The sequence below is a fragment of the Strix uralensis genome, chromosome 4 (genome assembly GCF_047716275.1).
Source record: "Strix uralensis isolate ZFMK-TIS-50842 chromosome 4, bStrUra1, whole genome shotgun sequence".
In the NCBI taxonomy this organism is placed as follows: domain Eukaryota; kingdom Metazoa; phylum Chordata; class Aves; order Strigiformes; family Strigidae; genus Strix; species Strix uralensis.
The window spans coordinates 3,162,664-3,180,227 of NC_133975.1; the positions used below are offsets into that span (position 1 = coordinate 3,162,664).

Below are 17,564 nucleotides of genomic sequence, written 5' to 3' on the forward strand. Positions count from 1 at the left end.
GCTTCATGTTTTCCTGCCCAAGGCATCATGAGTTGTGAAGATGAGTGATCATCATGAAGCTCGTTAGGGGCATAGTCCAGAATACCTATGACGTTGGTATTAAAAAGGCAGGGTATGGTGGGGTTTATGAACCCTAAACTTACAGTTTCTGCTCTGATCCTCTTCCAAGCTTTTGGGGCTAGCAAAACTGAACAAAAGGCTTCCAGCGTTTCCTGTTTTGACAATGCCAGAAACGTCTGTTGAAGCAGTCTGGTGGCGTGTTGGTGCTTCTAATTCTGGTCCCAGGTGAACAGAGCAAGCGTGGGTGTGCAAAATCAAATGTTAAAGACCTACCTGTACGTTTAGGACTAAAGTGTAGACTGAATTTCTACTTCTGCCTTTCAACATGAAAAGAACTAATGGTCTATATGGCTGGTTTGAGTAGGGTTTCAATGCTTTACAAGTGGGCAGTACTAACATAACTTTTGTTATGTTTTATACTAGGTGTTATTGGAAACAACAAAGCTATAGGAAAATACATCACAACTATGATCTTTCTGTATTTTGCCTGCCTCCTTCCATCCATTGCATTTGGGTCACTCAATGATGAAAACACCCGAGGAGCTATTGGTAAGTTTATCAGTTTTGCACATCTTATAAGATTCCATGTATTCAAACTGGGTAGCTCTGGTTATGGAAAGTTTTGGTAGATTTTATTTACTGAAAAAAAACCCAACCCAAACCTGAAGGTTTTTCTAATTTTCTAATTACATTTTCTAAATGTAACAATTGTAACATTCATGACGTTTTCTAAGAAGACTAGAAAAATTGAACACTGTTTTGGATAGTATCATCTGAACTTGGATGCATACAAATATATGCTACTGTATTTTTAAATGATGCTCACTTTATAACTGTGTAGTTACCTGCGCATTTTTCCTAGTACAAACTCCTGTGCTTTTGAGCTGAATTTGATGCCAGTATCCAAACCACTGGTATAGCAGATGATGCTTTGATCTAACCCATTTGTGGCCATGATGCACTCCCTACTGCTGTTACAGTTCATAGGATTCTTACTTTATATCTTGTCCTGAAGGCCTCCACAAATACTGGTTATGTTTTTAGAGCTGTTTAAAATAAAAATTAAAAAAAACCCAACAAAACACAACAAAAAAACCAAACCAAGCAAAAAACCCCCACCCAACTTTCATAGTTCAACATCTGGAAATATGATGGCATCTAAATTATTGGTATAAGTTTGCTGGCAAAGAGTCACTTCTTGCTTTCACAGTGTCTCACCTCTCTATATCCTCTAAGCATTGCTCTTACTTTCAAGTGGTTGGCTTATGCCCTATGAATGCTCCTTGGTCAGGGAGGTGTTTGTTAAAAACCGTGTGTTTCCATCCTTCCTAATTATTCATAGATGTGCAGAAGACAATCGTTGGCCAGTGTATTGGAGGGCTGCTTTACGCACTCTTCTCGGGGCAGCCTCTAGTTGTACTCCTAACAACGGCTCCTTTAGCACTCTACATTAATGGTAAGTCTGTTAAACTTGTACGTCGGGACCGATGTGATTGCCATTGGTGTAATGGGACTTTGTACAAGAACCTTGCAATCCTGTTACAGCTTTGCATTTGTTTAATCAATACAAAAAGGCTACTTCTGTTGCTGAGGAAGAGGGGAGGAATTTGATTCAGGTTTAGTTAAAGTTGGTTTCTAAAAGAATCATCTTGTACGGAAAAAACATGTTGTGAAAATAAGCGTTTCTTCTGCTCCAGGGAGGAAATCCTTTTTAATCTGATGGTTTTCTCATGTGGCTGCATTAAACCAACTTGAGGATAAGAGCCTAAGACAAAGTTTTTTGCTGGTTAGGGTTTTTTATGTTGGTCTGTTAAGGTGTGATCAGTAGCTTTCCAGTTACAGCTGCAAGTTGGGGTTACTGAGCCAGAGGTGCAAAGGAGAAAACTCAGTATCTGTAGGAACAATCAGATGGGCTGTGACTAGCCTGAAAGGTTTAAGATGTGAAGGTTTGTCCACAATGCAGTGACTGAGTAAATATGGTGCAAAAGCATGTATGAGATCCCTTGCTCAACAGCATCCTGAAATGTCAACGAGAGCAAATTCCAAGGCCTGATTTTGTGGCCTTGATCCCTAGGAAAGATAATTTTGAGCAGTGTGAGAGTATTTTCTTCCAAGTGCTTCTTCCTGTTTCTAGTGAAGGAAGGAGATGGGGAAGGGGAGAACAGTTTAGGTTGATCCAGTGTTCATCCAGGAGCGTAAGAACAGGGGTTTAATGGTATCTGCCAGAAGTGCATTGCAGTGAAGTCTTGAAATTGGTTCTTTTGGCCATCAAGCAGATGAGAATCACAGGGTGGTAATGACAAAGTTTAATCTGACACGTGAATGCTTAATTTTTGCAGTCATCCGAGGAATCTGTGATGACTACAACCTGGATTTCAGTGCTTTCTATGCCTGGATTGGACTGTGGAACAGCTTTTTCCTTGTGATGTACTCCCTCTTTAATTTCAGTCTTCTGATGAAGCTCTTTAAAAGGTAGCTATTTTCAAGAAGTCATATTTTGATCAGATTATTCAGCAAATGGAAAAATTATACATTCCACAAGCTCCGTAATTACAAACTTACTGCAAAATGTATTTTGCGAGACGAGGCTAGTATCATATCAGCTTATTGTTCTAGCTTGAAAGAAGCTTTTAAAGATTCACTGGGTTTTATTTCCTGAGTTGGAGTCTAGCTAAACTTGGTATATTTTCATGTAAATGCATGAATATGCTGATTTTCCTTTGAATGGATTTGAATGCAGACTCTGCTAATGGCTATATTAATTCCTGGGATTTTTCCACAGGTCAACAGAAGAAATAATTGCACTTTTTATATCCATCACATTTGTGCTTGATGCTTTCAAAGGCATTATTAAAGGTAAGTCTCGCAACAGTGTTTTTTCAGTGCAGATCTCTGCTTTGCTTCCTTGTCAGAGCGAAATACAAGGCTGCAAATATGCATGATGTTTGCTTGTTCTATGTTCATTCAGGGTCTTCAGGAAAAAAAATTGAGTGTTTGAGATTGAAGCAGCCGTGTGTCAGCAGTTTATCTGGATATGCAGAATTTCTATCAGCTCAGATTTGAGTTAGCTGAGATAGAATTAGTGTCTTAACAAATGGAGAAACCGTATTAATTTTACTGTGAAAATCTTCCCCTGATACCAGTCTCTTTGGTCCTGGTAAAAAAAGAAGTCCAACTTTAAATGCAGTGCATCTAGACCTCTTTCCTTGCCATGTTATTAAAAAAAAAGGAGTTGGAAGATGGGTTGCGATTGCCCATTCTTACATGAGCTCTGAGATCCTTCTTCAGTGACAATATAAGGACTGCAGTGCTTTCCAGCATGCTCCCAAAGCTATTCAGCCCTTTCCAGCTACTTGCTCCCCACTTCTGGGTTAAGTTCTAAGTAAGCATCCATGAGTAGCTGTAGGGTTTAACAAATTTCTACAGCATCTCTCTTCCTCCTGATCAAGATTGGCTGGAGGTATTTGCGAAGGTGAAATGTTAGCAGAAATGCCATGTGAATGACAACCTTTCTGTTCATCCCAGCGACGAGTTGGCCAGCTGTGCGTTCCTTGTTTTTTATGACCTGTTGTCCAACAGCCCCAAGGCTGGGCTATCCTTTGAAATCCTTCAGGACATACCTAAGCACACTGAGCACATCCCTTCTTTTCAAGATTCTCAGACTTGGCTCATTATGGTATCTTGCATGCAAGGAGAACACCTTCAAAGAGCAGGTTTGACACTGCAAAGCAATTTGAAGCGAGATGCTTCCTCGCTTCATTGGGAATCCTTAATTTGGCTCCTTGGGCATATGCTTTGATTGTGCAATCACAAAGTGTTTTTTTCCTCTGCAGAACACTTGCATCTTTCAAATATCCTGCTTAGGTAAAGCTTAGTGAAGGAGAAGCTATTCAGGGATAATGTGCTTTCTCCTTGCTCGCTATGTAGCTGTGAGCTTTGCTTAACGTGTGTTGTTAGTGCCTTAGTCTGGAGGCATGAGACAGTCTCCCTATGGCACTAGGGTGCTCCTCAACAGAACATTCATCTGCTCTGTAAAAATTAGCAAATGCAAATGTTCGCAGTGCTTCTGTAGTAGAGAGCTGATTTCCCATAGCAGGGGAGTGGGGTGCAGGTTAAAGGTACAGAAATCCATTGATCTCGGCTGCCAGACTTTCAGGAATATGCAAGAAATACCTCTGAGTATTGTGGGGACAGGAGAGGATCCTGGAACTTAATTAGCATTAGTGCAATTCTCCCTTGTACGTGGGAAGAGCTCAGTTCATAGGAACGTTGGTAATAAAATCAAACCAAGGCTCTGCTCATTTGCCAGCTCACGTTGGGTTCAGCTACAGGTTGGAGTGTTCAGTGTGTCAACAGATGGGACCCCAGGCCCAGCCACGTTCCCAGATGAAGAAGGGTACCAATGCTGGCAGGCATGGGGTTTATCCTTAACCTTCTCAGTGCTTATATTTAAACATGTGACACTAGTGCAGCTCATGGCTGCATGCTCGTCTTTCTTTTCCTACTCGTGTTTTGTAGCAGGAGGTGATGGTTGCTGCTGCCATCTCCCCCTCTTGCTCAAAACTTCGGTTGAGCAGTTCGGTAGGAAGAGAAAGCTGGTATCTTCTCCGTGCTGTTAAATGTGTCCTGGTAATGATGAGCCAGCTGACAGCGACTTTGGGCTTCCTGCATGCCCTGGGACATGCTGATCTTGCTCAGATATGTTTTCCTCAGTCTGTTCATAGCCTTGATTTTTCACAAGGTACTCGTACATGTGCAGGAAAGAAGGGGGGAGGGATGCGATACTGTACAGAGGAATCGAGCCATGTGCGTTCACACTCTCCTGGTGACACTTTGTTTTTGCCGTGTGGCCCAGCCACCAAAGCTGTGTTTGTTTGATCTTGACATCTGCACTCTGCAGGAAACGGCAGTGAACCGGCTGGAGCAAACAAAGCGAGTTAATGTTGTTGGAGGGAACTTGAGAGCGCGCTAGGTTTGAGAATGGCTCTGTTTCAGCGAGGGCACCACCTGCTTTGCTGCTCTCTGAGTGTAGTCAACAAGATTTGTTTAGCTCTGTCATTAAAAGCAAACTATAAATCTGCAGGAGTTAAATACTTTATAGCAAGCCCGTGGTGCAGGACAGAGGCCTCCACTAGCCATCTTGGCACATTCTCATTGCTTTAACTAAAATACAAGAGTAAAGTCAAGTTTCTTCCCTATATCCAGGATTGAGTGGAGCAATCCTACCTGGTTTTGAGGTGGCTGTAAATTGAATTGCAGCCTGAGAGGTAGTGTACATAGATGGAATCAGGCTGAACGCAGGGCATCAAAGATGTGCACAGCCCTAAACGTATTATTGCAGTGTAGCCATGTGGGAAATTGAGAAAAGCCACAAGACCCTCAAAAACTTACCTTGTTTCTTACTCGTTCAAGTCCAAATTAAATACGGAGGCATGCAAATGCATTCTGCATAGTTGCTGGGTTGTGTGTGCTGTCAGTTTATAATATGCTCGGTAATTTTATGTGCCTCTAGGACTTAGTAATGCTTAGGGCAAGCTGAGATGGTGAACAGGCTTTTAGCCCTGGTCAGCTGCTGATCCCCGGGAAATACTGCCATAATAATTTTTGACAAAATGTCCTTTAATGTTCAGAGCCAGAAACGGCAAATCCTCCAACAAAACCTGTTCTGTGCTGGTGTGCAGGTCACAGCAGTGCTCTGTGCCTCAGTTTACCTGCTTGCAAAGCAGGCGTGGGTGTCCTGCCTGGGCTGGACACAGCTGCGAGGATGGAGGGAGGAAATGATAGCAGAGCCTTTTCCGTAGCACGCGATGCAGAAATACGCAGTGCTAACGAGGTTGTAATGAGATTGCTCCTTGCTGTGCTTTTAAAGCACAAGAGAGGTTCCCCCAATGATCTCCTCATTTCTGGCTGCTGCTGAGAGCAAATTGAAAGGTTAAGTCTTGAACTAAACCTTCTATGATCTTTAAATTTATATACAGAAGTATTGAATGTGAAGCAACTGGTCTTTTTTCTAGTGATCTACGTGCCCTATTGACCCCATCCACTTGTCAAATGCCTGGACTCCTTTTAAAACATAAAGGTGGTACAAGAAAGATTATTACTGCTGGTAAAATGGCAGCATGGCTAAACATGGGGCATCTGACGTTGGGGTGAGCTTCAAACCAGCAGTAACACAAACTGTGCTTTGGCCAAATTCAAGGTGGTTGCAAATACCAGATGTGCTTTGTGATAATGTTTAAAGTTTGTTTGGCTTGTTTTCAAACATTTAGAATTACAGTTTGTTTTTTGCCTGCTTTCCCTGTACCTGCTGCAGATGGAAAAGCTGAGGTGCTTGGGCTTTTCAGAAACTTTATTATCTGGGGGTGGGGGGAAATGTTGTGAGGACCATTATAGCCTGAGTTTCAGACTGTATTTTTGCCTAAAGAGGATGGTCCCGCACTAAACTTCTGAGTTTTCCTTATGCAAAGCTTGAAGAGATATCTTCACTAAAGTGAAGAAAGGTAGAGGGGACTGCAAAGCTCTGACATGGTGGTTTCCATCCTCCTGTATCTCCCCATGAGTATGGGGGAGAGCGGCTGCTGCCTGCTGCCATCCGATCACAAAACATGGGAGTACCAAGGCTGCAAGGCCCAACTCCCATCAGCTGGTTTTACTTGCTCCTTGTGACACCTCAGGCCAAAGAGGTGAAATCATCCCCAAACCACATCTATATGCTTGGAGCCAGCCAATGCCATAGAAATGGGAACACAGCTGTCTAAATGCTCAAGAGCAAGAGTGTATTTACAACTGTTAATTACTTATACAAATGCCTCTGAGCTAACCTAACACATTTATGGACAGTTCCAGAGGCATTACTGGGTGTTTCATTCGTACACATTTACTTCAGGTGCTCTGTAATTCTATTTCAACTTGCAGTGTAAATTTAAATATTCTGCCAGGTTTTGCATATCATCAACACTTATCTTTAAAATCTGGACCAACCTTGGAGGAAAAGTAATCACTGTACATTTTGTAGTCTGTTTAAGGATCTGTGCAGCCTGCCTGCTCTTAATTTTTTTCAGAAATCCTAATGGAATTTGTTTACCAGGCTGATGAAATTAGCTGTCTATATACATATATGGGGTTTTTTAAAAGCAGTGATTCCAGTGCTAGGGATTGCATAAATAATTAGCTCTGGAAGTCCTTACAGTTCAAACTGTTGCTTTAGATCAATTTAACTTTTACCTGTTAAAGTGAAAAATAAATTTTTTAAGCACTGGCTTCGTAAGAGAAGCAGCTCTCCTGATTTCTTTTCACTGGTTTGAGGGGTAGAGCTATAAACCTGGTGAAGCATAATGTTAATACTGCATGATCAAGCAAGAAAGAATCACTTTATTTTACTTGCTTTGATTGTCACAAACCTATCCTAATGCTTGCCTGTTGGTTGTTTGTACAGTTTTTAAGAAATATTACTACCATGGGCGCACAGGAGACAGTTACTTGGAAAAAGCACGAACTGATGCTATTCCAAGCCTCGGCATCAATACCACCTTCTTGATGAATTCATCAGTGAGCAGATCCATGTCCCTAGAGAATCAAACAGGCACGCATGATGTGCACTATGGACGTGAAACTGCCGTCCTTAGTCTCATGTTGATGTTGGGTACCCTTTGGCTTGGTCATACGCTCTATCAGTTTAAGAAAAGGTGAGTTACTTCAGCCTTAGAACTCAGACTACTGATTATTTCATATTACCTGTGAGGAATCACTAATGGTTTAGATCTTAATTTTGTAACCCAGAAAAATCAGGTGGAAGTCTTCCATTAGTGGTGGTGGAAGCCAAAGCCAGAGATGAACTTGGCTGGCCACCTGGAAAATGTTAGCAGCAGAACAAAATGTTCAGTCCCTGGACGATGCCCTTCCGTATTTGGTTTGGCGTCACAAGTGACTTTTTAGAAAGCTTTGGGTGAACTACATATTTCATGTTGGAACTCCTGTAACTCCCCCCCAAATAGGCATTGAACCGTTTTGGTGGGCAGAAATCCCTGATGGTGCTGGAAGGTCTACTGGGAATGTACCTTCAGTGTGCTCTTGGGAGTCAAATGCCCAGCTCTAATTTGGGTTTTACTCCCATTGCCCTTAAAACTCTTCATTTGAAACGCTTGAGTAAGCGATTAAACTAAAGTGGAAATGAGACACAATTGGAGCTTGGAGGAGTTTTTTCTAGCTTGCATCTTAATTTCTTGTTTCTTTATGGGTTTGGCTTATGCATTCGTCAACCTTCAAAGGCTATAGATTCCAGAGGATTTAAGGCTGAATTAAAGACTAATTCTTCACTCCAAGTATCTCTTTAGAATTGCAAGATTGGACTGAATTTTCACTTGTTAAAGCATTAATGCTATCTGGATTGAGCGATTGTCCCTACAGTGTGGTGTTGACGGAAACTTTTTTGTCTTTAAATTACAGCCCATATTTGCATGCGAGAGTACGTGAAATTCTGTCCGACTGTGCCTTACCAATTTCGGTTCTGACTTTCTCTGTTGTGGGTTCCTATATCTTCAAGGAAATTGAAAGTAAGTTATATTTTTATTCTCTGGAATACTGGAGTGTGTAAATAAAAAAAAAATATAAGAGAAGTGAAATCCTAGGAAGGTTAAGCTAAAAAATAGCCAAGTTCTTCCATATAATCTCACAAATACTGCATGTACTTCCCAGCACCCCAAGAGCTCAGATTTCCTCAATATTAGATTTAATTCATTCAAAACCCTAATCAAATGAGGCTGAGTGAAGTTTTTTTCTCTAGACAAACTATTCCAGTGTGTCTCTTTCTTTTCCATGTAATTTAAAGTATATATCTCTTACAATAAAGAGGACCAACAATTTCTGGCAAAGAACAAAGGGCAGAGTAATTAGCAGGCAGGAAGGGTTGTTGCCAGTCGTACAGACGTAGAGTTGATGATCCCAGTCTGTCCTCTTTGTCTCCAGTTTACATTTTCCTAATTTAGGTGAAATGATGCAGAGCATCTGGGCAGTTCTAAGTTACACAAGGAAATCTAAAAATGAGACGCCATTCATTGGCCAAGTAGATCAGCTTTTCCATATCAGGAAGTGATAATGGGGACAGGAATTGCATTGTCCTGTGGTGACGTGAGTGGGTGATGTGAGGAAATGTATGGAAACAAATAAGAAATGGCTTTTTTTATGTGATGGCCATTCCATCCAGTTGGATTGTAAAATGATGTGTGGCCATGTGTGATTTATTCCTAGTCATGGATTTCTTCCAATGGCAGGAAAGTAGGGGCATTTTATACTAAAACGCCTTGCACAGATTGTTGGATATGAGGAAGTTTCAAACTGCCTCTGTCAGTTGATTAACTGAACACAAGGACTATACTGCTAGTTTGAAATAAGGTTTTCTAATCTAAAAATGCCTCGCATCTGTGGAAAACAAGTTTCCCTCTTGTTTTGCTCAAATGTATGTAATGCCTTGCTAGAACTAGCAGTAATCTGTCAGATCAGGATGGCAGCCAAGTTCTAAGAGGATGGAGGAAAAAAATAAACTGAAACAGCCAGATGAGCCCATCTTCTATGGCCTTCTGGCTCCCACATGCCAGAGCATCATGCCTGGTTTGCTGCATTGGTTCCCAATAGTCTGTGGTGTGGGTGGAACATTATCTGAGTACATGTGAATGGTTGGACAAGAAGATGCCTCCTAATACCATTCTTCTCCTCTTTCCAGTGTCTAAATTTAACTACAACCCATCTGAGAGCTTGTTCGTGCTGGCCCCGGTCCAGTCCCTCTCCATCGGGTCAGTGATGAGCGCCATGGGGCTGGGGTTCCTCCTGTCAATGCTCTTCTTCATAGAGCAGAACATCGTGGCGTCACTCACAAATGCCCCGGAGAACAGGTAATGCTTTTGGTACTCCTCTTCCTCTGTGGAGGGATGTCCTGTAGTCTCTTCCCAGCACTGCTTGTCCAAAGCTTGTCTGAATATCAGAAAAGGTATTCAGGACATGTTCTTCAGAACTTCTGTTGACACAGATGGAAGTAACTCTACTGCTTAACTCCTCACCATCCCCAAAACACAGTATTGTGGCAGTGAGTCAAAAACACAAAGGATCAGTGAACTCACCTCAGCCTGTTTCTTCTTTGCCCACTTGTGAATGTTACATAGATATTTTATATGGTTTGAGGTCTGTGAATGTACCTCCAGATACTTAGGGAGTGTCTGATCCATGTGAATACTTGCACTGGTCTTGCAGTACGGAGAATTTTTTGAAAATCAAAAGTCCATGACCTGCATAAGTGTCATAGCATGATATGTTGCAGTTAAGCATCAGAAAAGTGTTGGAAGCTGTTAGTCTCCAACTAAAAAGGTGGAATTGAAACGGTATGTCTGATAGGTCTGATTTATGTGCACAGTTGAGTTGAGATGTGGCACTATTAAAATATTCCCTATGATGTTTTTGTGCCAACTGTAATCAGATACGATATCAAGAATGAACATGTATGACTTTTTCCAGGGAAACCACCGTGTCTCAGAGGATTTTTTGCTAATGTAATGCGTGGGAGGGTTCTCTCCTTGCATAACATACATTAGCATTCTCCATGCTGTAGCTGGAGTGACACTGAATTAGGGGAGAGAAGACAAGCTCAAATTCAGTTACACTAATTTGGTTTTCTTTGACCATTTTATTTTCCCTGTTTTATTATATCTGTTTAAGTGTTGCATAAATCTGTAATGTAAGTGGGTCATCTCTTTCTTAACACGAGTTTCTTCTAAACTTTTGGTGTTTTCCACTAGGGTGTCTTTAAGGAATGTTAAATATTCTTTGGAGTTCTTCATAGTGTTTTTCATAATGCCTTGTTACAGGGCTGACCTTATGCTGATCAGGTGTCAGGGCATGGGTTTTTAGAGATGGAAAAACTAAGACTTGACACCTTCTGTTTGTGCTGCCATCACAGAATAAATATACCAGCCAAATGGAGAACGTGCTTTTTGGTGTCTTACCAAATGTAATGATTTCCTCTTGTAGAGAAAAAAAAACATAAACGGGGAAAAGATAGTGCTTGCCCGACAGTACACTGATGTGCTTTGGTAAAGAATAATCACGGCAAGCTTCTGGGACAGTCCAAGGACTACTGGGCTGGTTGGGTGGTGTAAAGATAACCTAGGATTAAGGCATCTAGATCTTTGTACATGTGTTGAAATAGAGAAGCTCAGTGGAGCCCATCCATTGATCAAAGCAGGTGTATATCACCCACAGTGCTGCAAGACTGCTGAGACCAGTGTCCCAAGGGGACTAAAATGGTGCTGAAATTAGCTGTATGGTCTTTTTACATAGAAAGCTCTCTGAAAGGGACAGAGAGGACAATCAGACGATAACCTTGGGGATGCTGGCGATGCCTTTGCTCTGAGAAGGCAGCACATGAGCAGGGGCTGTGCTTTCAAAGTGTGAGCCAGCACAGGAAGTGTGTTTACAATCCCACCCTTCCTGCTAGCACCTTCAGCTTCAGAGGCTTTCAGTGTAGACATCTACCTGACCTAGTCACCCCGTGGCTGCCTCAGTCAGTGGAGATGAGCACTTCCAGTGAGACGAGGCTTTGTTTCAAAACTAAACCCCACCCAATATTTCTGCTGTCCAAACAATGGCATCTGCTGCTCTTTGAGATAGATATTAGGCATAGATCTTCATGTGCTGGGTCATGTCTACAAACTCTATGTGCCTCATGTCCTAGAGCATCTCAGATGGCTCCAGGTCTCTGCTTCAGTATTGAACAGAGCTTGCTTGGGTGGCATTAAGACACCTAAATGGTGATCCCTTTCTAGTTGATGGTGCCTGGAGAGCAGTTCAGCTGATCCCTTGTGTCGTGTCAGGGTAACAACCACTGCCTGCTCTGATGCCCAGGCAGAAACACGGCTATAGTCCCTTAAGTTACGTATCAAAGTCTGAGAGCTGAATCCTTCCCCAATCCTTTTTCTAAACTTTACTCGTGGTATCTGAGCAGTTGATAACCAGATGGGTATATTCAGGAAAGGGGCAGACCTTGCTAAAAATGGCAAGGTTAACTACATGGGAGTTCAGTGTTAGCAGTTGCTCTCTGTGTAGTCCTTGCAAAGTGAATGTGAACTGGTCAGCTTCCTTGGTGAAGGCTGCCACCTTCCCCCCCTCCCCTAACGAAATGGGGAGGCTGTCCTGTATTCACCAAAGTTAGTCAACCAAGGAGATATGCTCCTACTAAGGAGGAGCTGAAGCTTAATGAATTCATGTCCCGTTTTCTTGTTGTGCAGTAGCAATTACATAATTAGGGAATTACTGCAGCATACTGAGCACATGTTCTGCTCATGGGGAAGGAAGGGAGATCGGGGTTGAAAACAAGACAGGTGGGAAACTTCAACATCAGTAGTTTGTCAACCCACACCCAGATTTCTAACCACTCCCCACACGGACTCTGCTAGCAGTTATATGTATATTTCTAGGGAACTCTGCAATAAATATAGTGGCAAAACGCTGATGAAATTTTCATGGGCTGTTATTTTAGTGGGTTGCCTTTCTGCTCAGTGGTGTTCTTTCTGGGAGATGACTGCTTTGGGAGCAAACTATCAAGTTTCATTACCTTTCACGTTCATGTAATGCAGACTGTAAAGCAGGAGGAGCATGAAATCGCTCTCTGCATGAAAGTGCACTTCAGTGTTCAGCATTCGAGCTCAGGTTCAGCAAGAGCTGTCTGTTAGTTTGCACTGGCTGTAACTACTGTCAACAAAAACCTCGTTTCAGGTTGGTGAAGGGAACAGCTTATCACTGGGACCTCCTGCTCGTTGCGCTGATTAACACGGGGCTATCGGTCTTCGGCCTCCCGTGGATCCATGCTGCCTTCCCTCACTCCCCAATGCACGTCCGCGCCCTGGCCTATGTCGAGGAGAGGGTTGAAAATGGACACATCTATGAAACGTAAGTAGGAGCCACGGAGCTGTCATGGATCTCTTTGGTTTCATTTGCGATTGCCTAATCCTTTGCCTACAGTGGGTTACGTGGTTGGGGAGTTAGCTGTCTTCTTGAAGACCTGGAAGATATGAAGGTGGAGGGGAGATGCACCAAATGAAGCCACCTCAGCCAGCATGACCTGTGACCTGGCTTCATCCCCCTTCACTAAAGTGCTTGTTTTAGGACAGCCACAAATTTATTCTCTTGTCAATGGCTGGCAGCAGCATGCAGGAATTCCACCCTCTCCGGTGCAAATTCTTCTCTGGAAGAGTCGGCCAAGACTTTTTCAGGTTTATCCTTGTGGAAACTGAGGAGGTGTTTTGGCCAGATCTTTCCAGATGTTTTCACCAGGAAAAAGCCAGTCTGATTCATCGCCTGAAACCTGTCTGGTGGTTATTACGAAGGGTAGGAAAAATGCAGCATTATTTCAGAGCTCCCATAGCATCTTCTGCCACGTTTCAGGAAGGCGAGATGCTTATTAAATTATCTTGTTTCTAAGCAAAATCAACTTAGAAGCCCTGCTCAGGTCACAGCTTCCTATTTAAGACCGGCTTTTTGCTGTTCCAAGTTGTCCAACACATCAGAGACCTATTTAAAAAAAAAAAAAAATTAAAAACCTAATTTCTCATGAAACCTGCTCCAGAATAGAGATTATCTGGTCTGTTTAATCCTAGTATGTTACAGTTGAATGCTTTTACCTCAGAAGTGGTAATTTCCACTCACATACCATTAGTTTTAATTATCCTGTCTTGGTTTTCATTTTCAGAGTTGCCACCTATCAAAAGTGAGGCTAAGTGGCCATTGACTTTGGGGGATGGAGTGGGTCTGTCTTCATTTCAATCTTGCCTTCACGCTGGTCTTGGTGCCAGCTGGCACAGCTGCTTTTTGGGTCAGTGATGGACAGATTTCACCTTCCACATCTGGAAATTGCTGAGTCCTGCTGCTTGCTACAGTGCTTTTACAGACCTTTCCTGGGGGATCAGTCCCTTGGGCTCGTACCCACATTAGTATGTCTTGGTATTAGTGGTTCCCACAGCTACATCTGTCTTAAATAAATGCTAAACCCGATTTCAAAGAAAGCCACTTTGATTTGAGTTCTGTAGGGTTTTAATCCATGCCCTTGCTCCTGGTGTCCGTGGTCTGCTCTGGGATACCTCTGTGCTCCATTTCTTTGTGAGATGCAGAATTTACGCTTCAAAATCCATGTGCCAGGCCTCCCTCCTGCATCCTCTGTTGTCAATTTTAATACTTGGTGGCTTTTTTCCTGTTTTGCCACCCAGTGTCTTGATTCTGCATTCTGGCTCGTCCTTGACAAAGTCAAGTCCCCTGCCAGAGTTAAGGACTACCTTCTGCCCTTGTCCTCTGCTCCTTCACCCAGCTGCCCAAAAAGAGCATCGGAGAGCCCGCTTTGGCCATGCTAACCTAGATATGGCTCCAGTGATTATCCTGAAAGGGCTGAGGGATGCCCTAATCTCACTAAGTGTGTTCCCTTTTGGCACAGCTCTTCCTCTGCTGGAGGCAAATCGGTACATAAATGAGTGCTGTGAATTGGATATTGAGAGCGAAAAAGGGAACGAGGATTTCCTAGTTATTTGAACTCCCTTTGAGACTGAAGCTTTTTGTTCTCTGCAAAGCATTGAGCTATAAACAGGAGGCTCTGAGCAATGTTGTCATCTTTTTTTTCTCTCTTAGCCAGCTCTGCTGGAAAAGAAATGTACTGAAGCTCAATTAGAAAATCAGGAGCTCTTTCAGCACTGGCTCCCTTGGCAGGTTCCTTTCCTGCACTCGAATCAAAGCTCTCAGTGCATATGACGATATAAACAAGAATAAAGATCTGTCACAATGAAAGTAAAATTTTCTTCTCCCCTGTAGAGTAACCACTGGAGTTTTATGTGGCAATCTGCAAAAATGGGCTCTCATTTCCCATATGGAGGAGGTCAGGAACGGCTAATCCCGTGCTAGCTGTATCTAAAGGATTCTAGGGAAATGAGCCTGGATTATGCTCTTTAATCTCCATTAATTATTTCATTTCCATTGCAGCATAGACTTTCTGGAGCTGTTTCCTCAAGGACCAAACAAGAGTCTGAACACATGCAAATTACAGGGTTTTTTTTCCTGTTGGCTTAATGTGACTGTTCGTGATGTCCTTACCCTGGAAATGAGAAAGGTGCTAGAATTGGCAGAAGGCCAATTTGAGGCTGGAAACTTCAGCTTTAAAGATCTCCTCTTTGGTCAACTATAAGCAGTTTTAACTATGTTCTGATAAGAAATTCTAAACTACTTTAAGTGGCATTAGCAGGAGCTGGCAGTAGTAGTTGCAGTACTTCTTGTACATGATCAAACACTCTTCAGTGCTGTGATTGCTGCATCCCCAAGAGATGACAAGCAGAAAATTTCATGAACTTCAAAAATCCATTACCAAAGGGCTGCTACTCTGAGCTGTTCTGTACTTGCAGACTTGCATCTGATTGAAATGTGGTGTCTTCATATCTAATTTTGATCCTGAGCTCTTTGATTTGCATGACTTCACTTGCAAGGAAGCAGACTTGTATGTGCTCGGACTGATGCTTGCAGGTCACGAACATCCCCCGACTGGGTTAGATCTTTGCCTGAAATAGCAGAAATGCTTCCTCTGTAGTCTGCCCGATGATGCATCTAGGGAAACAAACTCTTGCTGTACCTGGGTGAGGCTAAATCAGTTAGTGCATCCCTTCATTCCTGCTTTACTGGGCCACTCAAGAGGTTTGTAGTGGTTCTGGTAGCTCTGAAGTAGTTTGACTGCTCCTTATCAGACTGTCAAATTACTCTCAATTAGCACTTGCGGTTGCACTTTAAGCTGCTTGACTCTGTTCATCTCCAAGACTTCAGTTCTGTGGTGATCCAGACCTGGAGGCAGTGAAAGGATGCCAAACTATATCCACCTAGGTGATGTCCCAGTTCCTCCAGAGCTGGCAAGAGCAGTCTGTAGGTACGAGTAAAGTGCTCTACTCTCCCTCAGTTCTAGGGACCTTTTGACCTAGGAGACTTGCAAGAGGATTTGAACAAAATGTGTTTGGAAGGAGGAAAGCTGTAGTTCCTGCTGTTTAAATCTAGCCAGGGGAGGTTACTTAGAGGTTAACACCTCCTGTGTCTCTTCTCTTGGTAATCCTGGGCAATATGTATGACCTGTCCCACTACTCACCGAGAAATTCAAACATTCTCCTCAGGACTTTGTGTACTGTCTGTGATATCTCTTGTTAGGTCTTGTGAGCACTTGTGTTAATTCTGCCATGTTATCCAGATCCTGAGCAAGTCTTAGGCTGCTACTCTTTCCCTCTAAATACAGGTGTGGAAGGCTCCTTCATCCCCACAGCTTCATTATGCTTTTGAATGTATAAGCAGATTTGAAGTTCAACCTGACCTTACTTATAAGGAAGATTCTCAAAAACTTAGTATTGAAGGAATTCACTTGGAAACAATCTTCTTTAGGACAGAAGGGATTATGAAGTCCCAGCAGTGCATATGTAAAAGAAGGAAATGTGCTTTGGTAGATCTTGTGGCTGGCTCTTGTGTTAATCCTCAGAGTATTTTGTGTATAGGGTTAATTCGGAATATCATTCTCTGGTCTTGCATCCAGAGAATGAGGCCACTAGATGACACCAAACCAGTCTATGAACAAAAATTTCTCCTGATAAACAGGGATTTACTCACTAGCTTATCCACTGAATTGGTGGATTTATCTTCTCAAAAATGTATGTTAAGAATCCTCCTTTTCTCTATTTATAAGTACTTTTGAAAGATGAGGGTTTTCTTTTCTCCTGTTTCTGGTAATCTTTTTCAAACTAGGAGATGCTTGCAGGTTTAGTTGAAGTGAAAAGAAAACAAAGCCATCTCCCCTCACCCCCCAAGTAGGCTCTGAAAGTTGCTGCATGCTTTCATGTCAGTCTTCCCCTCACCCCTCCCCACCCCCAATAAAAAAAAATCAATTTGTGGTCTGTCAGCTCTGGAAAATTTGCATTAATTAATTACATGTTCTGCATGGTAATAGGTGATTTGCAGTGCAACTGCTATTATCCACAGCAGAATTAAATTTCTAGCTCCTTGCGTAGTGCTCTCAGCATCCTCTTCCATATAAACAAGGAGATTCTCATATACATCAAAAAAGCTGACTTGCAGTCAAGAGTGCAGACTTTTTTTTTTTTACGAGAGGTTCATTAGTTCCTGTAGAAGTCAATGAGTTTTCTTCTGGATAGAAGCCAGTTGCATATGTATTGGGCAAATCGAGGAAAAGATCACTGCCCAGGAGGAGGATTCTTGCCTGGCTTTTTTGCAATGTGCTAAACAGAATTAGTTTAGAGGGCAATTTAGTTCAGGATGGGATCTGTGGAGCTTCGCAGAAGGGGAATTTGGCATTTTTCCAGCTGCTCTGTTTGAGCTGTGGATTAAGTGCTTGGCCCAGATCCAGCAGAGCTCTGCCTTCTCAGTGTTAGCACGGGGCCAGAAGTGCTGATCTCAGTGCAGTGGAGATGAGTTTCCCTTTCCCGAGTGGCACGTGTCCT

At 42.6% G+C, this 17,564-nt stretch overlaps 1 protein-coding gene across 6 annotated transcripts in view; it reads left to right on the plus strand.

Annotated features, from left to right (window-relative positions):
• The window catches only part of SLC4A11 (solute carrier family 4 member 11), a 93,579-nt gene that overhangs the window by 66,630 nt on the left and 9,385 nt on the right, over window positions 1-17,564 (plus strand). For all 6 annotated transcript variants that reach the window (XM_074865427.1, XM_074865429.1, XM_074865431.1 and 3 more), the window contains 8 exons: window positions 484-609; window positions 1,403-1,516; window positions 2,400-2,532; window positions 2,843-2,916; window positions 7,496-7,745; window positions 8,506-8,612; window positions 9,779-9,947; window positions 12,820-12,993. In XM_074865427.1, the coding sequence (XP_074721528.1) occupies window positions 484-609; window positions 1,403-1,516; window positions 2,400-2,532; window positions 2,843-2,916; window positions 7,496-7,745; window positions 8,506-8,612; window positions 9,779-9,947; window positions 12,820-12,993 (1,147 nt within the window). The remainder of the gene's footprint in view (window positions 1-483; window positions 610-1,402; window positions 1,517-2,399; window positions 2,533-2,842; window positions 2,917-7,495; window positions 7,746-8,505; window positions 8,613-9,778; window positions 9,948-12,819; window positions 12,994-17,564) is intronic.